We start from the raw sequence: 24,781 nt of genomic DNA, 5'->3' as shown, positions 1-24,781 counted from the left end.
GGATTTAAAGGAGGAGAAGGAAGTGACAAGGAAAGGGGTGCAGGTAGATGCTTCAGAATGCTGGGACTTTGCAACCAAAAACACAGAAGAGGCAGTGAAGAAAATGAACACAAGACAACAATCAAAGGAACAAAGGGATATATGTTCAAACTACATTCCACTTTATCACCAGATTTTAGTTCCCTATTGTAGAAAATGCCAGGTTTTTTAAGATTTAAATCAACCATAAAGCAAAAAAAAAATCATGCTTTGTATGTTAAATTGGAATTCAAAGTGGTCTAAACATACCCACTGTTCCAAAATTGAATTCCATTGAGAATATACAGTATATAGTTCCTTCCATATCTGCAGATTAGCAATACGTAAGGGAGGATGAATTTCCATTCTCTCTGATAACTTGATACTGACTGTTTGCCAAAATCTACTTGTAATGGCTTCAAACTGACCAATGAATGTGAACAATAAGCTTCATAAAATTGACCAACCAGCAAAATTAAAATACATAGTTACAAAAAAGACACCATTACAAATTAAACATAAGAATTTGCATCTGAATTAAATTGCTTCCCCATTTAAAATAAAATTAGTGAAATTTCTTAAATGTATTCTTAAAATATCCACAACACCAGTAAAGTAGTTTTTCCTATTTGTCCTTAATTGATCTATTGGCAGGAAGAGACATCCATATAGACATCCACATAATGAAGATGAAAGGATTTTATAACTGGCTATAAATTAACGAGAAACTCTGGTACTATGCTTACTAAGCATGTCTTATCTATTGTAACAAAGGAAACTGCTCTATTTTATGTGGGCATAACTTTTTTTTTACATATACCAACAAAGTGATGTTGCCAGGGAATAGAACTCTTCTGTTCCTTTCCAATTTCAATGTCTGTTTCAGGTGATTCTATCCCACAGGCCAATGACTGGTATAGTTCCTCTTGCACCCAGTAGCATGGCTTAGCCCTAGAGGATCACACATTACCATCCTCAAATGACACTCCTGTTTTTCCTCACTGACTGTGCTGTGTACTTGAGCATGATTTTAAATTTGTGCCTGCCATATGTTGAAACTCCTTGCCCATTTGCAGTTTGGTTGGCACTATCCAAACTCAGTTCATGTGGGATTCTGAATAACAAACAAAAAGGTCATCTTTATTCATCTAAACTGGTCTGAACTAAGATTTAGGAAATCTTGCACGAAAATCTGTTGGACCACTCAACTCTCCTCAATAAGACTATATGCACTATAACATGAACAGTGTTATAACATGGGTGAAAATGTATCTAATTGTAACTTCTCTGTTCATGCAATAACATGTATTCATCATTGCAATTTGCCAGTGATAACCTTTATAAAGCCATGCATTCTTTCCAATTCCTTTCTTCAGTCATCTGTAACCTTAAGGGATTATTCAGCTCAACAAGCTGTACAATAAACAGCTATAACTTTAGGTCAAACTCAAATTTTGAAAGGTTGATCAAGAAGATTATATGTATTCTCAAAGAAGAAAAAGAAAAGACAACAAATGTTATTTATATGATTTCTCATTGAACAGAAATACTTCAAAGTGATTAATGTATAATGAATTACTTTGAAGATTAGTCACTTTTATGTATTGGAATGCAGCACTTTGCACAGAACAAGGCCAAATAAACAGCATCTGGCATGAATAATTGAAGAACCTGCCTTAGTCTAAGGGAAAAAGTGCTAACCAGGACAGCAGGGATAACTCCATACTCTTCTTCAACTGATGTAATTTAATATTTAAAATTCATGCAGATATAATAGATTGTTTACTAGTTCTCCAGGGCATCGAAATAATTTGTGTAGGAAGAAAATTGCTTCATTTTAAGGACTGAGTTGCACATAAAACTTCAGCTTCTTAAGGGAAATTAGGGATAAACATTTATATGGGCATGGAAATGCAGTCATTTTTCCAATAAGTGCTGCCAAATTTAGGATTCCTGCACAGATATGGAAGTGCTGAACCCAATGGTTTCTTTGTGCTCTGATGTGGTATTCTTCATGGAGTCCAGCAGCGGAACAACCTTGTGACAATTCCACAGCACTTACACCGGGGAAGCAAACAATCTGCTGGAAGAACTTAGCAGGTCAAGCTGCGCAACCTGCTGAGTTCTTCCAGCAGATTGTTCGTTGCTCCAGATTCCAATGTCTGCAGCATCTTGTGTCTCCACTTACGCGGGGGAATTTGTCCACTGAACACACACCAAGCTAATTAAGGACATTAAGTATAAATTCACAAGTGCTTTATTCTTGGCAAAGAGCTGAACTCAAAGACTAATGTGAGAACAGACAATAGTTAACGCCAGCAAAAGAATCTCCCCTTGCCATTCATGATCCTTCCAAATTCCTTACTCCCAATGTCTCAGTGTAGTGACAGGGGCGTCACAATTGACTGAAAACTTAATCAGAGCTGGTAATATTAATATTGTGGCTACATGAAAGATTACTGAATCATAGAGGTCATAGCAAAACAGAAAGAGGTAATTCATTACATCCAGTCTATGCCAGATCTCTGTAGAGCAATCCAGTCACTACTATTTCTCCCCTCTAACCGATAGTCCTCCTATCAAGTTGCTTCCTTTTAAGGTCATAGATTGTCACCTCATTTGCCACTTATGTAGGCAGCAAATTCCAGTTCATTACCACATTGCTGCATTAAAAAGTTTTGCATTTCCCTCAAAATCTTGCTCAAAATCATCAGTCTCTGCCCCTAGAACATATACCATTAGCTAATGGAAATAGCTTTTCTTTTTCTAAAGCTGTCATAATCTTGCACATCTCTACTAAATCTCTCTTTGACCTTCTATGCTTGCAAGAAAAACAACCACAGCTTCTTCTGACTAACCCTAGAACTGAAATCCCTCACTCCTAGAACAATTTTGGTAAATGCCTCAGCACCCTCTCAAGGACCTTCTAAAATATGAATGACCAGAACAGAATGTAATTGTTTTCAATAGCAGAGAAGGTGGGGAGGGACAGGTAGATTAAAGGAAATATCTCTGATAGGGTGAGACTGAATGAGTTAGAGGCAGAATTCTTGTGCTACGATTGTTCAACCCAAGGTCTCAGCTACAAACACAGAATCACAATTCCGGAATACAATATATATATTTAATGTACTGTAGCCGAATGCAGTGCGCGGCAAAAAAGAAAAAGATAAAGAAACGCAGAGACGTGGAGACTGGAGCACACTTTACTGACTGAAACAAAGCGCGCATGCTCACAAAAGTACCTGAGAGCCTCTCCGGCGGATGTGACTTGAGGTCCCTGCCAGAAGGCTCGCCCCGCGGTTAGTCTACGTCGTGCTCCCGCGCATGCGCCCGCAGCCGCCGATGGCGGTTCGAGTTCTGCGGGTCCGGGCCGCTACAGTACAATAACTGACATTTAATTAGCAGAAATGGGATGTACATTGTTATTGTTAAAACAAATGTTCATTAGATTGGTGCTTTTCAGACCCCGATGCATTTGCCTGCAGCTGTTCACACTCAGATTTTTTTAGGAAATTCAAGGAAAGGAAAATCCACAAAAAAGATATGCATCATTTTAGAGGCGACACAACAAAAATAACCAGTTGTAGCCGTCGCTACCACGGAATGAACACAAGACACTAGTTGTAGAGTTTCAGAACTGAACTGGTTTATTTTCCCGCCTTGCACGGGCCTTCTAAGAGAGCCTGTTCCTGCTCACTCGAAACGGCAATGACGTATATGCCACATCATCAAACCTTTCCCGCGCGCGGGTTCTCCCTGTCACTTGGGGAAGACGAAGGCCCACCGCCATCTTGGGCCTCACCGCTTCAATGACATGCAACCCGACCGCCGAGCCGGTTCACTTGCTCAGACGGTGAGTCATTACACAACCCCCCCCCCCAGAACCGGCGATACGGTCCCCAAGGTCCGTGGGCTGTGTTGGCCGCTGCTTAGGAGGTCGGCCTCTGCGTCGCGGTGCTGGAACCTTGACTGGTTGTTGTAGATCTAAAGGGGCCGGTTTGATGCGGTCTGTCGTGAAGACCTGCTCCTTGGCCCCCAGTGTCCAAAATAAAGGTGGACCCATTATTCCTGATGACTCGGAACGGCCCCTCATAAGGTCGTTGCAACGGTGCCCGAGGTGTGCCCCTGCGAAGGAAAACAAACCTACAGTCTTGTAGTTCTTTGGGCTTACAGGATGGTGCTTGAACATGCCGCTAAGTGGGAATCGGGGCCAAGTTGCCGAGCCTCTGGCGCAGTCTTTGCAGGACTGCCGTGGGTTGTTCCCCTTGGTCCCGAAGGGAAGGTATGAAATCCCCTGGGACGACCAGGGGCGCTCCGTACACGAGTTCAGCTGACGAAGCGTGGAGATCTTCTTTGGAGGCAGTGCATATGCCGAGCAGGACCCAAGGCTGTTTGTCGACCCAGTTAGGATCCTTCAGATGGCGGTGGAAACGTTCCACTAACCCGTTTGATTGAGGGTGGTAGGCCATGGTGGTGTGCAGCTGCATCCCCAGCATGTTCGCTAATGCAGACCAGAGGCTGGAGGTAAATTGGGTGCCTCTGTCTGAAGTGATGTGGGCTGGAACACAAAAACGTGAGATCCAAGTTGTGAGCAGCGCCCGGGCACAGGAATCAGTCGTGATGTCAGATAGAGGGGTTGCCTCTGGCCACCTCATGAACCAGTCTACGATGGTAAGGAGGTACCGGGCCCCTCTTGAAACCGGAAGAGGGCCTACAAGGTCGATGTGGATGTGGTTGAACCTTCTATGGGTAGGCTCGAACTGCCGTGGTGGGATCTTGGTGTGTCGTTGGATTTTCGATGTCTGGCAGTGCTGACAAGTCCTGGCCCACTCCCTGACCTGTTTGCGCAGGCCATGCCAGACGAACTTGCTGGCGACCAGCCGGACAGTTGATCTGATGGACGGGTGCGCCAACCCATGTATCGAATCGAAAACGCGTTTCCGCCAGGCTGCAGGGACTATAGGGCGGGGTTGACCTGTTGCGATGTCGCAAAGGAGGGTCTGCTGACCAGGACCAACTAAGAAATCTTGGAGCTGCAGGCCCGAGATTGCGGTTTTGTAGCTGGGCAGTTTGTCGTCGCCTTGCTGTGCATCAGCCAGGGCCGTGTAGTCAATACCCAGGGACAGACTGTGGATGGTCGGTCTGGAAAGTGCGTCAGCAACGACATTGTCCTTCCCGGAGACATGTTGGACATCCGTTGTGAATTTGGAAATATAGGACAAATGTCTCTGCTGACAAGCTGACCAGGGATCAGAGACTTTGGAGAAGGCGAAGGACAAAGGCTTATGGTCAGTGAAGGCGGTGAAAGGCCTGCCTTCCAAAAAGTACCGGAAATGCCGGACCACCAGGTACAGCGCTAGAAGTTCCTGATCAAAAGCACTGTATTTCAGTTTGGGTGGTCTAAGGTGCCTGCTGAAAAATGCCAAGGGTTGCCAACTGCCTTCGATTAGCTGTTCCAGTACCCCACCAACCGCGGTGTTGGATGCGTCCACCATGAGGGTGGTTGGGACGTCTGTCCTAGGGTGTACAAGCATCATGGCGTTTGCCAGGGCGTCCTTGGCCTTAACAAAGGCAGCCGCAGCCTCGTCGTTCCAGGCGATGTCCTTGCCCTTGCCAGACATCAGCGAGATCAAAGGGCGCATGATACGGGCTGCTGCAGGGATGAACCGATGGTAAAAGTTGACCATCCCCAGGAATTCCTGTAGGCCTTTGACCGTGTTGGGGCGGGCAAAATGGCAGATAGCGTCCACCTTGGCAGGTAGGGGTCTTGCTCTGTGGCTGGTGATTCTGTGGCCGAGGAAATCGATAGAGTCAAGCCCGAATTGGCACTTGGCTGGGTTGATCGTGAGGCCGAAATCACGGAGACGGGAATACAGTTGGCAGAGGTGGGAATGGTGTTCTTGGTGGTCACAGCTGGCAATTAGTATGTCATCTAAGTAAATGAACATGAAGTCCAGGTCTCGGCCTACCACGTCCGTCAGCCGCTCGAACGTCTGCGCGGCGTTCTTAAGGCCGAACAGCATTCGAAGGAACTCGAAGAGGCCAAATGGGGTGATAATCGCAGTTTTGGGGACGTCATCCGGGTGGACCGGCATTTGGTGGTATCCCCAAACAAGGTCCACCTTGGAGAAGATGCGGGCCCCATGTAAGTTGGCTGCGAAGTCTTGGATGTGAGGGATGGGGTAGTGGTCTGGGGTGGTGGCATCATTCAGCCTGCGATAGTCACCGCAGGGCCTCCACCCGCCGGTGGCTTTGGGGACCATGTGCAGGGGGGAGGCCCAGGGGCTGCCTGACCTGCGAACAATCCCCAGCTCCTCCATGCGACGGAACTCTTCCTTTGCCAGGCGGAGCTTGTCTGGAGATAGTTGTCGTGCTCGGGTATGAAGGGGTGGCCCTGTGGTAATGATGTGGTGTTGCACCCCATGTTTGGGCATAGAATTTGTAAACTGAGGTGCCAAAACTGATGGGAATTCGACTAGGAGCTTGGTGAACTCGTTGCTGGACAGGAAAATGGAGTCCAAGTGCGGGTCTGGTAGGCTGGTTTCTCCCAGGGGGTAGGTCTGGAAGGTTCTGGAGTGGACTATCCGTTTCCCCCGCAGGTCGACTAACAGGTTGTGGGCCCGAAGGAAATCAGCTCCTAGGAGTGGTCGGGTGACAGTGGCAAGGGTGAAGGTCCAGGTGAAACGGCTGCCGCTGAATTGTAACTGAAGTGTACGGGTACCGAAAGTCCGTATCGTTGTGCTGTTTGCGGCATTGAGTACAGGACCTTGTTGCCTGTTACGAGTGTCACAGCCGGTCGGGGGCAGAATACTGACCTCTGCTCCAGTATCAACGAGGAAACACCGCCCGGACTGTTTGTCCCGAACAAATAGGAGGCTTTGTCGGCGGCCAGCCGCCGTAGCCTTTAGCGGCGGCTGGCGCTGGTGTTTCCCTGACTTGCAGGGTGGGTGGCATCGACGGGCCTCCGCGCCCCATCTCTGATGGTAGAAACACAGCTGGTTGACCTTGTCATCGTCTGTGTTTCTGGGGTGTGGTCACCCGGTTGCTGGGACTGGTTTAGGCAGGCGTTGGGCTCACGGCCTGGCGATTTGGCCGATGGACAAACCGCGCTCGCGTTTGGCCTTCCACAGGATATCTGCCTGGGCAGCCACCTCACGCGGGTTGCTGAAATCGGCGTCAGCCAACAGCAGGTGAATGTCATCAGGTAGTTGTTCAAGGAAGGCCTGTTCGAACATTAGGCAGGGCTTGTGTCCCTCAGCCAATGCCAGCATCTCATTCATTAGGGCAGATGGGGATCTGTCCCCCAGGCTGTCGAGATGAAGCAGGCGGGCGGCGCGCTCACGACGGGAGAGGCCAAAGGTCCGAATCAGAAGGTCTTTGAAAGCCGGGTACTTATCCTCCTCCGGAGGAGACTGGATGAAGTCACTGACCTGGGCGGCTGTCTCTTGGTCCAGAGAGCTGACCACATGGTAGTACTTTGTGGAGTCGGAGGTGATCTGCCGAAGTTGGAATTGTGCTTCGGCCTGGTGAAACCAGACGCTGGGACGAAGCGTCCAAAAGGTGGGCAGCTTGAGTGCCACTGCATTGGCTGCTGTGTTGTCGTCCATTGTCCAGATCCAAAATCCGTTTGGACCATCGGGGTCACCAATGTAGCGGTCGCTACCGCGGAATGATCACAAGACACTAGTTGTAGAGTTTCAGAACAGAACTGGTTTATTTTCCCGCCTTGCATGGGCCTTCTAAGAGAGCCTGTTCCCACCCACTCAAAACGGCAATGACATATACGCCACGTCATCAAACCTTTCCCGCGCGCGGGTTCTCCCTGTCACTCAGGGAAGACAAAGGCCCACCACCATCTTGGGTCTCGCCGCTTAAACGACGCGCGACCCGACCGCCGAGCCGGTTCACTTGCTCGGACGGTGAGTTGCTACACAGTGATATAATTATATGAATATACTGACTGCCATTCATATTCATATTGTACTTTAAATTGATTTTATATTACAAGCACCATTCAAGAAGCCCAGGCACAGAAAATAAACTGCATGTTGATCTGTATTGGTATAGGATTTGTTCAGCCAATCAACATGCTGACAGTCATGGTATTTGGCTTTATGTGCCTCCACCAGGAGCAACTGATGCCTGACGCAGTAATCCAACCAATGTGCTGTTGAAAACTACATATCTAGTTACTGCACACTTCCAGTACCAAGAACATTGCTTTGTTTACTTTGTAAATGTGGCAGTGACTCTATTAGTGGCATCAGTGCCAAACCAGGAAAAAACAGTAAGACTAAAAAGCCTTAAGAAGCTGTTTGTGTTTGTTCTCACTGTTGGATCACATATGATATCAGATATTAGTCACACTGTCTAAAGGAGACTGCTGAACTAAACATTTTTTTGTAATACTTTCTCTGCCCCATTCCTCTTTTCCTTTTATTTAGGTCATTTATTATTGGAAAGACTTCAGTAGAACATAAAACATAGAACAGGCCCTTCAGCCCACGATGTTGGTGTCGACCATGATGCCAATCCGAACTAATACCATCTGCCTGCACATGGTCTATATCCCTCCATTCCTTAACTGTTTATGTGCCTGTCTAAATGCCTCTTTAATGTTGCTATTATATCTACTTCCCAATAGATAATTGTTCAGAAAACTATTCTTTCTCTGGTTTGCAAAATGCTGAAAAGTGTGGATCAAAGGTTCAGTGAAAATAAGAGAGCACACAATGAGCTCATGCACGTAATCAAAAATCCTGATGCTCTGTGAGATTGTATTTATCTGAATACAATCACGAGAGATTTTCAAGGTGTGCTTAATTGACTTGTGTTTACGAGTGATTTAGGATTCATTAATTATTTCATTCAGAATCTAGTCACATTCAGTTTTAGTGGTAAAACTGAGTAGGCAACACATGGTCACCTAGCAGTAAAAATTCCTCTAAAAAAGTCACCATTTTACTTAAAATACAAAGTTGAAATCCCAGCACTGATTAACATTTCACTCACTCAGTCTTCCCTTGAACACAGGCTTCCCACTCTTAGTTTGATTGTCTGCGGCCAAGAGAGCAGATGAGTTGGGAATTCTTTTCTGCATTACTCATGATCCTCTGATGAATCAAATAACAAAAATCCTCACTGACTTATCTAGGGAGATCCAGTGGCATGATAGCCTTGTCGAAAGATAATGCTGCATTACATTAGTAATAATGGAATGTATTTACCGTGGATTGACTTTTTATTTTTTTATATGCATCCATCTTTGAGCAAAAAAGGGTTTTTATAGTTTAATCTTCTTAACAACAGCAGCAGCTAGTATAGAAAAACATCTCAAGGCACTCACACAAAGATTGGGGTAAAACTAAAGAAGCTTGGCAAATGAGTTGGTTTTAAGGGAAATATCCTAAAGGAGAGTATGGAGAAGATGGTGAGTCTGAGGAGACAGTGCAATAGCAAAGGATCAAGGCCAATGAAACTTTGGCTGCCAATAATGGAGTGAAGAAATGGAAACAGAAATAGTGGAAATACTCAGCAGGTCAAGAAACGATCATGAAAAGTCATTGACCTAAGATGTTAATTCTGTTTTTTCTCTCCTCAGTAGCTGCCTGACTTGCTGAGTGTTTCCAGTACTTTCTGTTTTAATTTCAGATTTCCAGCATCTGCAGGTTTTTTTGCTTTTTTGAATATGATGAAAGAAGGAATAATAAGAGGACAATGGAATGAACAGCTCAGAAGAGACTTCTTTTCAACCATTGCTCTGCCTGGGATGGCAAGAAAATGTAGAGTTGTGGACACAGCTCAGCACATCACGGAAAACAGCCTCCTTTCCATGGACATTGTCTACACTTCTCGCTGCCTCAGTAAAGCAGACAACGTAATCAAAGACCCCACCCACCATGGACATTGTCTCATCTCCGCCCTCCCATTGGGCAGAAGATACAAAAGCCACCAGGCTCAAGGACGACTTCTACCCCACTGTTATAAGACTATTGAATGATCCTCTAGTACAATAAGGATGGGCTCTTGACCTTACAATCTAGCTCATTATGACCTTGCACCTTATTGTACTGATGTGATGAAATTATCTTTATGAATGGCATGCAAAACAAAGTTTTTCACTGTTTCTCAGTAGGTGTGACAATAGTAAACCAATTTACCATTTGCTGTGAATCTGTAGTCACATAAAGGCCATACCTGGGGGTGACACACTTCCATTCCTAAAGGACATTGGTGAATCAGATGAGATTTCATGAAAATTTGATAGTTTCATGGTCACCATTACAGAAGGAGATTTTAGAGATAAAGTAGAACAAAACAATGGAAGAACTTGGAGATAGATGGGAATTTTGTCTGCAGCTGTGAAGGAGTGGCAGTCAATGAACATCAATATAAATAGGCACAATGGATGAGTGGAACTTAATTTTGGATAGGATAAAGGTAATAGATTACGGAGGCTGGAGGAAGAGAAATTGCCTAGGAAAACATTGCAATAGTTGAGTCTAATGTCAAACAGGAAGGGATGATGATTTCAGCAGAAGATGGTTGAAATCAGAATTGGGCAACATGACAGAGGTGGAAATAAGCAGTTATTACTATGGAAGGATAGGGTTGAAAACTCAGTTTGTGACTGAAGAGCTGAGGCTGTAAATAGTTTGAGGGAGTGTTTGAGGAGGAGGAGGAGTGGCTCAGGGTCAATGGTAAACAGGCAGAGTCTTGTGGCAGCTAAGGGCTGGGAAGTTTCAATTTTCTCAGTTTTTAACTGCAGGAAATTGTGGCTTGTCTTTGAGCAACTGTTAGTGATGCAATCTGATGCCAGAGAAGCAAATATCTAAACCTTTCCCTCAACCAACCCTCTTGATTTAGGTGCCATTAATATAAAATTGTATGTATGGAAGTAGACCCCACAGGTATAAATTTTGTCAAAAGAGGATTAAGAATATGGGTGTTAATGATGATCTTGGAGTAAATTACAAATTTACAGTAAGGTTGTAAGAAATAAAGCCATTCAGAGAGTTGCTCAACCCATGACTGGTTAGGTAGAAATGAAACCAATCAAAGGCTACCCAGCCAAGCTGAACAATGGAGAGAATCTGCACCTGTGGGAGATAAAGGGATGGTTGACATTTCAGATTGAGACCCTTATGCTCCATCTTCCAGCATCTGTAGCCTCTTATGTCTCCAATAGAGAAAAGCTGACGGAGAAGCTTCTAATGTACAAACATATAAATACTAATTAGAGCAAGAGTGTGAATCCATTTCATCACTCAACAAGATTATGGCTGATCTGATTATATACTCAAACTTTACATTCATACCTACTCTGGGGAATCTTTCAACCTGCACTTATCAAAGACTGAAGGGATAATGGACATAGTCAAAGTTACAAAAGTAAGGTCATGGTCAGATATATTCCAATGCTCTGGTTGAGTTGGAAACCCTTTCTTCAAAGTTCAAGCAGATATCGACAGAACATTTGCTCTGGAGGGCAGTACCTAATGAGAGGGAAAAGCCGGTGTATGGGTCTTGTAAGGCAAGGTAGTCAGTAGTTTAGTGAGAATGATGTTGAGGGAGCAGGAAATAGCCCTCAAGGATAAGATGAAATCAGAGAGAGCAAGGGTGAAATGAGAGGAAAGCCACAGGGAGATGGTTGAAATTCCATATTTATGCCCTTTCTTCAGAGATTTCATTGATATCCACTAGTGGTTGACCAGGAAAATCCACAAGAAAATAGCTAACTGTAGCATCAATACTCAGGCAGGAGATTCTGGGAGGTGGTTTGGTTTGGTGGCAAAGGAAGGAAACAACAAAGAGAAATGGATGATATCTCCCTTGGTGACAAAACACTGAATATACTTTGCAGCCTTCGAGCTAACACACAACAGTTTGTGTGCCAACATTAAGCAATGCTTGGTGCTGCAATTTAAGAACATAATGATTGCATAAAAGACTATTGAATGGGTTTTCAATTAATAGAGTAGCACAAATGGGCATAATTTATGTTCATTTATCACCTGCTTGGCATCCCCTCAATCAGGAGAGAATTATTGTTGTGGTAACCTGAAATGAGAGAGAACCATTAAATATGTTTACATTTATTTGAAGTGTTCTCTCTTATTGTATTAAAAATGCACTGGGTTGCCAGTCCAGAAAATGGTGAAAAATCAACTAGTCTATCAACATAATGTGCTGTCCCCTTTTGAGGTGTTTGTCAACAATAAATGTTTTTGCTAAAATTGTTGAAAGACATTTCTAAAATTTCTGAAGTTTATTAGTCCTTTTATGCAACATAATTTTGATTAAAACAATGTAAGCTCGCTTTGATGATGGCCAGCTGATGAATTGTCGCTTCCCATCCATCCATCTCGGAAGAGCAGAGCAGGTGGGCAGTGGTGCTAAGATGCTTCTCCTGGAGGGGGCAAAAGGCAAAATCTATAGGGAATAAAACCTATGCCATTGTCTTGAATTAGTAGTTGACTGGTTACTGTCTCAATGAAAGAGCTTCAGGGTAAGTGACTTGATAAAGAAGAGATAATTTATCTGTTTTAATTAATTAATGGCATGTGGTTAGGCCAGTATTCATGGTTCAATTCCAATTGGCCATGTGAAGGTAATGGTTAACTACTGCATTGAACTGCCATGGGGGAGATATTCCCACAATGTTGTTGGGTACAATGATCAATAGCCCAATGAAAATGAAGGAATGATATTATGGTGTTGCAACAACAACCTCACACCCAGTGTCAGCAAGACCAAGGAATTGATTGTAGACTTCAGGAAGGGGAAGTCGGGAGAACACACATCAGTCCTCATAGAGGGATCAGCAGTGGAAAGGCTGAGCAGCTTCAAGTTCCTGGACATCGACAGAGAATCTATCACATTGATGCAATCATGAAGAATGCATGCCAGCAGCTCTACTTCATTAGGAGTTTGAGGAAATTTGGTATGTCACAAATCTCTGTGGTGTACAGTGGAGAGCTTTATGACTAGTTGCATCACCGCCTGGTATGGAGCCTCCAATACACAAGATCGCAAGAGGCTGCAGTGGGTTATAGACTCAGCCAGCTCCATCACGGGCACAACCCTCTCTACCATCAAAGACATCTTCAAGAGGCGGTGCCTCAGGAAGGTGACATCCATCATTAAGGACCCTCACCATCTGGGACACACCCTCTTCTCATTACTACCATCAGGGAGGAGGCACAGGAGCCTGAAGACCCACACTCAACATTTCAGGAACAGTTTCTTCCCCTCTGCCATCAGATTTCTGAGGGAACTGTGAACTCATGAACACTACCTCATTGTTTCTTTTTTTTTGCACAATTTATTTATTTTTGTAATTTATAAATTTGTATGTCTTGCACTGTACTGCTGCCGCAAAAGAACAAATTTCATGTCATATATCAGTGATAATAAATCTGATTCTGATTCTATTATGCTAGGTTAATAGCTTGTGTGACATGGAAGTGAATTTGCAGACATGGGATTGCTGCCTTTCTACCTCCAGATGATAGAGATTACAAATTTGTGAGATGTTGTCAAAGCAACATTAGCAAGTAAGCATAGTGCACTTTGTAGCACACACACACTGAGACCATGGTGCACTGGCGATAAAAGAAGGAAATGTCTGTGGTTGTAGATTGGTGCCACTCAGAGGGGTTGCTTTGTCCTAGAAGGTGTTGAGCTTCTGAGAACCGTTGGAGCTACACTCATCCATGCAAGTGTAAAGTATTCCATCACACTCCAGACTTGTGCCTTGTAAATTGTGAAAAGGATTGGAGAGTCAGAAGGTGAGTCACAGCCTGCTCTTCCTCAGCACTTATGTAGTTGACATGGAGTTTTTTGCCAATAGTGATAGAATGATAACAGTGGGAATTAGATAATGACAATGCTTTTGGATATCAAGCAGAGATGGTTAGATTCAATCTTGTTGGAAATGATCATTGCATGGAACTTGTGCAGGGCATTTATATTCTTTACTTACCAGCCCAAATCCAAATGTTGTTCAAATGTTGTTGCATGTACCTGAGGAATTATAAATGCAACAGAACACAATGAAATCTTAAGCAAGCTTCCCCTCTTCTGAACTTGTGATGGAGCAAAGCTCATTGGTGAAGCCCCTGATGATGGCTGGGCTTAGAACACTGTCCTGAGGAACTCCTGTTGTAATGTCCTGGGGTTGAGCAACCACAGCCAGCTTCCTTTATGCTAGATATGACTCCATCTGGTGGAAAGTTTTCTCCTGGGTTCTCATTAAACTTGATTTTTCTTTGATGCCATACTCAGGCAAATCGTGCCTTGATGTCAATTTTAACCACTTTCACCTCATCTCTAGAATTTAGCTTTTAAATCAGTTTTTGGACCAAAACTATGATGAGGTTTGGAGCTGAGTGATCTCGGCAGATCCTGAACCGAACAGGTAATTTGTGAGTTAGTGCTGCTTGATAGTTCTACTTCCATCACATTGTTACTGATTGAGGATAGGCTGATGGGGTGGTAAATGGCAAGATTTGATTTGTCCTGCTTTCTGTGAACAGGACATACTTGAGCAATTTTGTGTCATGTGAAGTAAGTCAAAGAAACTATATACCATAAAGTTGGAGAGGGGGTGAGGGTGGGGAAAATGTTCCTGAAGCATTACTATTCGATCTATTAGCACATGAGAGAAGATTAGTTCTGGTGACTGTATTTTGCTTTAATCACATTTAGAACTAGCAAGGATGCAAATTAAGTAATAGAAATTATCACCACATTTAACATTCACCTCAATCTTCATATACAGTGAATTAATGATTCTATTGCATGTGTTGACCAAAGTTTAGTAATGATAAATGCACTTTCTTCTTCTTGCATTAAAGTAGAGCTCATCTCCCTATATTTATTCATTCTTTCCTACTATGTCAAGTTGGTTGACTTCCTAAACATTTTGCCAGTACTTTTCCAACCTTTAAAGCCAAAATGACCACTGCATCTTGCTTAACTTCTTCTTTATCCTACTTCTTTCTACTCATGTGATGATGTGCACTGTATTTTCTGGGCCTTCATCCAGTCCTTTCAATTTATTAAAAGAACAAATAGTAAATAAAATAGCAATGGAAAGTAAAACTGAGCTATTTTGATAGCAAGAAAATATATTACGTTGAATATTGAAGTGAAACATTCCTGGACAATTTCTAGAAAAATACCTTGAAGTATCTTGAAAACTCTCCATCTATTCAGAATGAAGAAAGTGTAGTGTCATCTGGAGTTCCAAAACCCATACTAATTGAAAATTAACTATTGCAGACTTGAGCCAATGGAAATGGAAAAAAAAATTTAATCAATCAATCAATTAATTAATTAATTCTTTTTGGATATTTTGTTTAAGACCAAACGGGACACTGCAGATTCTGACAGTCAATCTTTGAGCACATTTAGCTATTTAGGAAATGTTTCTAAATCTGACCAGATAGATAGAGAAAAATTACCACAGGTAAATCAATTTTGTTATAAACATAAATCACACACTTCAGTCAATTACGGCAACTGATGCCTAAAACAGAGGAGGTGCTTTGAATTTGTTATTTTTTTCTTGTTCAATTGTTCCTTTTTTTTGAATCAAGGTACCTCAACTGACAGAAACTTTTTGACAGTTTTCCTGGAGTGATTACAAATATAATGGTGCAATACGGCAAACACGTTAGAAAGCTCTGTGAGTGCAGTGTGGCAGATGGTGCATTAATGCATTAACAGCAGCTTCTTGTGTTGAATATTAATGCTTCCATTTTGTGCAGAGGAGGACAGTGTTAGATGATTCTGTGCACAAATCCTGATGTGAAAAATAATCAGTGTTTAGTTTAGGGAAAGCCACAGGGAGGCCCAGGCAGGTGCACACCAGCCATTTCTTTGATGCCAGAAAATCAATATTCTCATTTTCTGCTTATTTGTATTTATTAGTAGTATTTTGGAATCACTTTACAGCAAACAGCTTATAAGACCCTTGTTAAGCAATCTTTTACAGTCTAATTTCTGCTGGACATATCTTAAGTCACAGTTCTCAAATATTGATCAGATCATCTACCTTACAGAAGAAAAGCTTGAAGACTGAAGTCTGTAGTGGTCAAGATAACTGAATTTAGTTCAACAAGACAAGCTATTCTTTGACTATGAAAAGACCTATTCAGCATGATCTCCACATATATCATGTGTGTATATTTTATAAATGTATACATATTACGTGTTTTGTTTACCGCATCTGCCACTGTCTCCTGGATTTAAACAAAATAACTAAAGATAAAAATGTGAGCCAGCACATTTTAATATATAATATTTTAGAAACTTAAAGGCTAAATTCCAAAAGAAAGCTGGTCTTTAAATCATGATTATTACCACCATGGTATAAAGGAAAACAACATATGTTCTTGCAGGTGTTTAAAAAGAACTCACATATCATAATAGATTTGTGGCTCTCAAAGTTCAAACAATGTGGTGCAGTAATTAAAAATGCTAACAAAATGTTGGAGTATATAATCAGAACAGTAGAGAACATGTCTTGGTGGTATTGCTAAGGTTTTACAATGTCGACAGAATGTTACAATGTCAGACAACATTTGAAACACATTGTTCAAACTGGTCACTGAAATGACTAAATTCTGGGTAGCAGACAAAAAAATCAGTGGGTTTCAATCTGTAGTTGGGTGATGGAATAACCTTTCATGTGGAAGATGAAATGTTTTTGTCCTTGTTTCTTTGTACTTCTGAACATATGAGTAACAAATTATTACTGCCTCTCAGCAACACAAAATGTTCTATAACAATTGTCAGCTTTTCAACAATAATATTATGACATCATATTGGTTTATACTGCATTTAATGGCAAAGCAAATCACCTACCCCTTAAAGCAACCTTCCTAATATTCACTCCATTAACCTGTAATGTTGCAGATTTTCTATCACCATTGCCTGGCTGATGAGCATGACAATGCTACCTGATGTTTTGGGTTTACTATTGTTCTTTATCATTTCCCTGAAACTCATCACCCCTTGGTTACCAAAGTAGACAAGTCTAGGACCAGATCACCAATTTCCTCTGCATTAATTACCTCCTAATGGTTAGTCACTAAGAAGCATGATTCAAATTGTGCAACAGGACTAATACGTGATGAAAACACAAAGCAACATGCAATTAAGCAGAGTTAAGTGATTCCACAAACAACGAAGTCCTGCCACATCAAGCATTGACAATTAAGGAAGTAATGAGAGGAGGAAAATATACAACATGATGGTGGAACGCAACATGTGAATGCAAGTATAAAATATTTGTAACCATCTTCTGTCATACATGTTATGTTAGAATTCATCTCAGTCTTCTCATGAGATTACTACCATTTTATGTGAAGGAAATGATATAGGTTTTGAATTGGGCACAGATTCAAGAAGGATATTGAGGTTAAAACTTTAAAAACTTTATTTACAGCGCAGCAACAAGCCCTTCCAGCCCAATGAGTCTGCACCGCCCATTTAAACCCATGTTTACGCACAATCTGATTCCACTTGATGCAGGCTGAGACATGAAAGCAGTGACAAGAGTACAAAGCTTATGGTGGGGACCAAAGAAGATTGGTTGACCCTTTCCAATCTGTGCCAAGGGAACATTATGTCATATCCAAGACTTTCCCCTCTTGCCTCCTCCAGCTGCCTATCACCCCGCCTGGATCTACCTATTCTTTGCCAGCTCTTGCTCTACCCCTTCCCTTCACCTCTTTATACTGGGTATCTCCCCCCCTACCTTTCAGTCCAAATGAAGGGTCTGGACCCAAAACGTTGACTGTCCATTTCCTTTCACAGATGTTGTCTCATCTGCTGAGTTCATTTGTTGCTTAGGGTTAAACAAAACAGTTTAACTACACCAAGACAATGCGAGAGTTAAAAGGGATGGTATCGAGATATAGTGGACATTATTAGTGTCACAGTGACCTCATATTTTCAAAAGATGTCATCAAAGTCCAGTCTGTTGCTGAAGAAATTGAGAGATCAATTCCTTGGCAGCCCACTGTGAATTATATGGGACGTTATATGGATAAAATATACCCCTAGTAAAATATCCTGAAATAACAATTTAAAATATTGGCGTTTGAAAAAAAAAGCAGCTTTCAAGTAGGTTTGAGGCCTCGAACAACCAAAACAACTGAACAATGGGTAACTGAAGTACTTCACAACTTAAAGCAGTTGTTCTGAATGATCCTCTTGTCAAATTTGAACGATTAGCGCTGCGAAATTCTGTCGGGTTAGCCTGAGTGGCGTTGTGATCAACTTTCCTGGAGGCGTGAATCCAATAAACTGAAATGTCTAATGCCAGGTGTTCTTGGCCCGGAGTCTGGATATTTTGCACCGCACTGGCATCGAGATGGATTGCAAACTATTGCTCGAGACAGAGTGGAAAAGAAAGACATCCCTCAGTTCTCAACCTTCCGGTTGTCCCTTTGCGCCTGGAGCTTACTGGCTACTGGGAAGCGAAGTGGACGTCTTTGAAGGCACACAATGGTGCAATTAAGTGAATGGTATAATTTCTAAAATGAAGCACAATTGTCTGAATGGCACAGCGAGACACTTCAAGAGGGACACAGCAAACGCAATTATGAAGCTATTTTAAGCGCCCACAGAAATCCGCATTGAGAACAGTAGAATTGTTTTGGAGGCTTGAAATATGTAATTTTTTTTCCTCTGGACGTACTCAGAATGACTTAAAATGGTGGGTGATCTAATGATCTGCAAAGCTGTTCCTTCATTATATCTGCTGCACACTGATGCACAGTCTAGTTGGGCTAAAGGTTGTATGAGATTTTTTTCCCCCCGTGGGCATGTTTTACACAATAAAAAAAAGCCTTCATCAGTGCCTGCTTTCCATAAAAAGGCTTGGGATAGTGCAGCTTGTAATTGGTATTCAGGCACTGCCGGTTGATGTCACTCTCTCCTCTCCAAGCCCCGAGTAGGAGGAGAGTGATGATAATTAGGATGGGCTACATCACCTCTTCCCCGGATGGATGACTTCATTCTTCCGCCTGGGTTTCCTTTATGTTGGTGCTGGGGTCCCCGGCTCTCTCCAGAGCTCTGCAAACACGCTCACAAGGCAGCACTTCCAGCACCGCCGGCAGCGCAGTGACAAGCGCCCAGCCACCGACAGCCACACCAGGATTACCCGGAAAAGTGCCGCCGTAGCCCCATTGGTGTGAGCCCTGTTCAATCGGTGTTTTATTTTTTTTACCGGGAGGTATTTTTCTCTCTCTCTCTGTCTCTGTCTCTCTCGTTGCCGCTTGGTTTCAGCCCTTTGTATTCTTGGAGGCGCTATGTCGGAGATACTGCCCTACAGCGAAGAGAAGATGGCTCATTTTGGCAGCGAGAATGAAGTCAGTCAGCTCTCCTTCAGCTGTCGCCTCCAGGACACCAACACCTTCTTCGGGGGCTCCCAGGCCAAGAGACCTCCCAAACTGGGGCAGATTGGAAGAGCCAAGCGAGGTAAAAAGTGGAGGCATTCACTTCCCTCTCAATGCGATTACCATCTTCTGCCATTTCAACCGTAATTGTGTTTTACGTTTGGTTTAAAACGCGTCAGTAAATTGGGGGTAAATTGCTTTGCATCTTTTGCCCGACTGGTACATAAGTTTTACCCATCGTTATTGGTTAAAATGCAGCGATCCTCCGCCGCTCCGGTGTACGGCAGATTTTTACAAGTAAGAAACCCCATAATTCTTGCCAGTATCCCACTTCTCCCTTCTTTATATAATTCTTCGGGGCTAGGGGGCTGCGTTTGGCGATGTTTGTCTGAATTCTAATTAGCATTAAATCAAAATGCGACGTGATTTCCGAACTGCGGTTTCCCTAGAAAAATAATAGCCTTTCACCTTCATCCATCCGTCCATTCATTCACTTGTGAGTTCAGTTTTCATGCGGTCCAATTCATGTTGCTGGCTGGGATGATTTAGACGCGAATTAGTATAATTTCCAACTGTCTCCCGCGGGTCTTGATCTCTGGTTTGTCCAGGAGCCCACTCTGATGGTCTGATGCCGTCCCAATATTTGGTCACATTTTATGCAATTAGTTTTACTTTACAATGTAAATCTAACCATTAAAATGCACCGTCTCTTTAACATTTTTATAATCATGTGAAATCAAAGATCTAAACAAATATAGCGTCAGAAAAAAAATCCTCAGGTATACTAGAATTTCGCATGATTCGATCAACCCACATTTCAGTAACAGAAGTGTGCATGGTTCAATCTTCAACATTCAATTTAGTCATTTACTTGCAAAAATAATAGTTTTTTAAAAATTCCCCTCCCTCTATTACTTCAATCCAACGCAAAGCACTTGGCGCTATAACTAAGAAGCTTTATTTGGTAATTAAGACATACAATTTAATGTCGCAACGCAAGATCTCTCGCCACATTTTTCGGTCATTTGTTAACAATTTTACAGACGGCGCCGTCCAACAACAAATCTACCAAAGTGAATTTCTTTGCGGTCTTAATAAGTGCGACGCTTTTATTAATGTTTAGGACCAGTCTTTGACAATGCCACACGATTATTTTGTTATTTCTGATTGGGATGGCAAGCTCGTGAAATGTGGGATAACGACGCCTGCGCGCGATCATTGCCTCTTCGTTCAGTGTATTGAGCGAGTTGGTGCCTCTTCCTATGTTCTCGATCTGACGGTGTTACCTAGCAATGCTGAGGGTGCAAGCTGTGTACAGACTCTAAATTGCTTGTAATTGATTTGCAGTTGTTATCGAAGACGACAGAATAGATGATGTTCTGAAGGGGAGGGGAGACAAGACCTCGTCTGGAGTGTAAGCTGAAAGGGCGCTACCCTGACTCCCAAACTTTTGAAAGCACTTTGGGGCTGTGCATGCGTTTATGGATTGTCCAGAGAGATTTTGGGTCTTGCTGACGAATCTCCAATCCAAACAAATGCACACAAATTGAGGAGCTGTCAATATCAGCACCATTATCCAAGGCACACACAGATCAAGTAGCTGTCCATTTCAGAATTTCAGACCAAGCGAACGCACAGAAATGGAGCACCAGGTCAACCCAACACCGTCTTCTCTAAGCCAATGCACCGAGATTGGGGAGCTGTGCATTTCAGAATTTACCACAAACTTTACCACAAACACTCCCGTTTATCGGAGACAATGGCAGTCAGCAAAACCGACTCGATGGCTGAAAGAATGAAAGCAAAAGGCAACGGGCGTAAAGGAAGGATTTTTTTGCATCAAAATAAAATAAAAAATTAATTCATCTTGTTGCATGAGCTTCCGGTCACAGTGCCAATATTGATGCCAACAGTCATTAACAGTTTGGCACGCTTCTTTCTAATGGAATTCTTCGTACTTGTATTTTTATATCTAAATCTTTGTAAAACAAATGCTAGTCTATGTATTGTATTGCATTAAAAATGTTTGTATTTTTGGTAAGGATGTATAGACCGGATCCATTGACTTGAAAGACTGATTGACTTTGGTCTATCCTGTATCAGTATTGGAAAGAGACTTATTGAATGTTATTTATGAACCTCTTAGTCTTTTATTTGTTTCTTTAATTTATTTTTATTTGCACACATCAATGCTAAAATCTGTATTTAAAATATATATATAGTGAATAAGCATTGCTGATGGATTTGTGAAATGTAAAGGTTTATGGGGAATACTAATGCACTGTTTAAGAAGTTTAAAATAATGCGCTGTTAACATTAACTATTCTCTTTTTTGGACTCTTTTAAAGCTGTGTTTTTTTAATTTAATTTTGTAACCTTTTATGAAGCTTATTCTCGTTATCTGTGCATGTTTACATGATGCGTAATTTTAAATGAAGAAATCATTCCGAGATATATAAGAGCAAAAAAAATTGTAATGACATTCTAAGAATGAATCATTGTACATTTTATGACCATTTTCACTGTACTTGGTGAATAAATAAATGGTTGAAGGCTGTAAGGACAAGTATTGACTCTTTTTCTCACTCCTTCTGCGTTGTCTTTGAATGAATTGGTTGAACAATGCAGAAAGGTAATGTTCTGCGCTGCAGTATACACCAGTCGTGTTCGTACAACTACAGATGTTATAATCACACATGTTCCATAAATCCGAATTTCTCTGTAGAAGAACGATCATTTCTTTATAATCAGTATCGCTTCTGCAGCTGGCTTTGAAGTGACGTTTCCTGAATCGCTTATGGCTGTGCAAATTCGTAATAGATTTTTGTATCTCTTTTATATCGGTACCTATTGCTCGACTTCTTCCTTCAAAGGAAGTCTGAACTAACGGCCTTAAGTAGTGTTCCATCAGTAACTAACTAGAAATCCCTGAGAAACCACACGATTCACTGAGTTTGAATCTCATTCACAACCGGCATTAAAACAACGGCTGAGGTGGGAGCCCGACCAGTCCTTATGTAAAGGGATCGCGTCGCCTGCAGGGTCCCAATACATAGTAGATGAATGCTACTGCCGACATTTCCACCGTCCTTAAGGATCTCTAACCGTTTTCTGATAAATTGGATTTTTTTTTTACAAAAATCCTTATCTAAATTAATCCCAGCAACATTGAAAGCACTGGCCGGCAGCAATAAAATGGTTGGATTAAATTTAACTCAAAAAAGCTCGAGGATACGAAGGAATCGAAACACAATTTGAGGGAGAACAAAATATCACCTGAGATGAAATCTGAGATTGTTATGCCCTCGCTCTGAAGAGCGTCCCACATAAACGTGGTGTGATTTTCATTTTCTACCCCCAAACAATACAGCAATCAGTGAGGAGTTTGACAGTGATGCAGTGGCACAATGACATTGGTTTTAAGCGTGTGATTAATATTGAAAGATAATTGAATTTTAAATCCCGTTAACTGAATTCTAATTATATGGTGTGCAATAAAATCAAAGCGATGCGGACTGTGCCTGGTCTTCCTCAGTCATGCCTTCATTTGCATTCAAATAAAATGGGGAAAAAAGACCCGCATGTTAAAATTACCAATGCCCATCAATTGTGCAAATGTGGTGCCTCTCTCACGTTTAACTGTGAGCCCTATTTTGGGCCCATGAAGAATAGAGGCTTAAGTTATTTAAACAATACACCAGCGTTGTAATCACCCATCGGGAATCGACTGGCAGCCCAACTAAAACCTGCACTGCACGGTTATTTTTAAAAAATCGTCCCTAAATTGCGGAAATTTCTTATTTTATTGTAATTCTTTTGTAGTGGACCAAAATGTGTGTGGATCTATGGCGATTCAATCCTACTCACTTGAATTTTACCATGAAGCATTAATGACGATCAGGATCTAATCACAGCACTGCCGCCAGAAGATGAAAACTGAAAAAGGGAGGAAGAAAGAGAGGAGAGGAGAGGAGAGGGACTGGGACAGCGGTGGCTGGGAAATTCTACAACAGCAAGTCCAGCTACTGGAATCTGTTTTGGGTGTTTTTGTATTTATGCGTTAGATAAATCCACGGTAAGGTACTTTATCAAGACTCTTTACCTTTTTGAAGTGGAAGAGCTATAAAACCACGTTGACGCGAGGGTGTTGCGGTAAAGCAGAATTTAATGCCCCAAAGCTTTGGACATTTACAGGTTTCTGTTTCCGAAGAAACCGATAAGTGATCTGAGAATCATTTTCCTTAAGTTTATTAGAAACCAATAATATTACAGGAACGTAAAAAAAAAGTCCTGTCTACCCCTAAGAACTTAGGACCATAATCATCATTTATTTCCCTTCTGTACATTTGTATTGCGTTCATCCATGTGAATTAACTTGTGCGTTCGGGATAGCGTTCAGCAAACAATTGCAGAAAAAGCATCACTAGTTTTCAGTTCAGATTGTAGGAAACACTTTTAAAGATGCTACCATCAAGTCTCTACGGTTTAAACATCGATAATGGGGAAATAGCAATATATCTATTTCCTAGGTTGGCTTTTACATAAACAATCCATGGGATTATAATAAAACACAAATAAAGGTTCACAGGTAGGTTTTCATAATCTTTTTACATATCTTCTTTCAGTTGTAGTCCAAAATAAGTTTAGAATTATCAGAAATGGGACTGGAATAGGAATTTTTGCTACTGTATAATTTATTCTAAGCTTTTAAAGTTGGGAGACTAGAACAAGAACAAACCACTCAATTTATCATGTCCACTCGATTGTTTTGTTACTCTTTAATCAAATTTCTCCAGACTTTCTCTGTTTACCGTAACACCTTTAATTTAAAATGTATCTGACTTCTACTTAAAGATTTAATTCAATCTGTAATTTGGGGCATGATGTCAACCCACAACTTGCTCTTTTTTCCTGAACTAATTCTGATTGTAACCCTGGATTCAAAATCCAGAGCAAAAACCCTTTCCCATCCACCATGTCAATTCCATCCTAATTTGAACCACTTTAATTGGATTACTCCTTAACCTCAAAATCTCTAGGCAATGTAACTCAAATTTGCATAATCTCTCATCATAGTCACAGATTTACAAACCAGTTAATACATAGTGAATCACTGTGTGAATTTCTTCCAACTCAGCACTTCTGTACTAAATTGGACTGCCCAAAACCCCCTTCTGATCTGAGAAATTGCTTCATTTTTAACCAAATGGTGTGAGCTTGGTTTTATATTTCGGACAAGAAACCAACAAGCCCAGCAGTCTTTTGATTGCTTTTCTCACCTGCATGTCAATTTGTCTTACTGCTTCTCAAGGTTTGGTTATTATGACAGGGAATGCATTACGCATTTC

General features: G+C 41.9%; 1 protein-coding gene across 1 annotated transcript; it reads left to right on the top strand.

Annotated features, from left to right (window-relative positions):
- Positions 1-19,043: 19,043 nt before the first annotated feature.
- On the top strand, positions 19,044-21,985 carry camk2n1a (calcium/calmodulin-dependent protein kinase II inhibitor 1a). The gene is made up of 2 exons (XM_052018323.1): positions 19,044-19,515; positions 20,781-21,985. The coding sequence occupies exons 1-2, from the start codon at positions 19,347-19,349 to the stop codon at positions 20,849-20,851; spliced, it is 240 nt and encodes a 79-aa protein (XP_051874283.1). The 5' UTR covers positions 19,044-19,346; the 3' UTR covers positions 20,852-21,985.
- Positions 21,986-24,781: the final 2,796 nt, after the last annotated feature.

Source organism: Pristis pectinata, chromosome 6 (assembly GCF_009764475.1).
Source record: "Pristis pectinata isolate sPriPec2 chromosome 6, sPriPec2.1.pri, whole genome shotgun sequence".
Lineage (NCBI taxonomy): Eukaryota > Metazoa > Chordata > Chondrichthyes > Rhinopristiformes > Pristidae > Pristis > Pristis pectinata.
The sequence above is the reverse complement of the archived record's forward strand: the minus strand, read 5'-3'. Positions and strand labels throughout refer to the sequence as shown.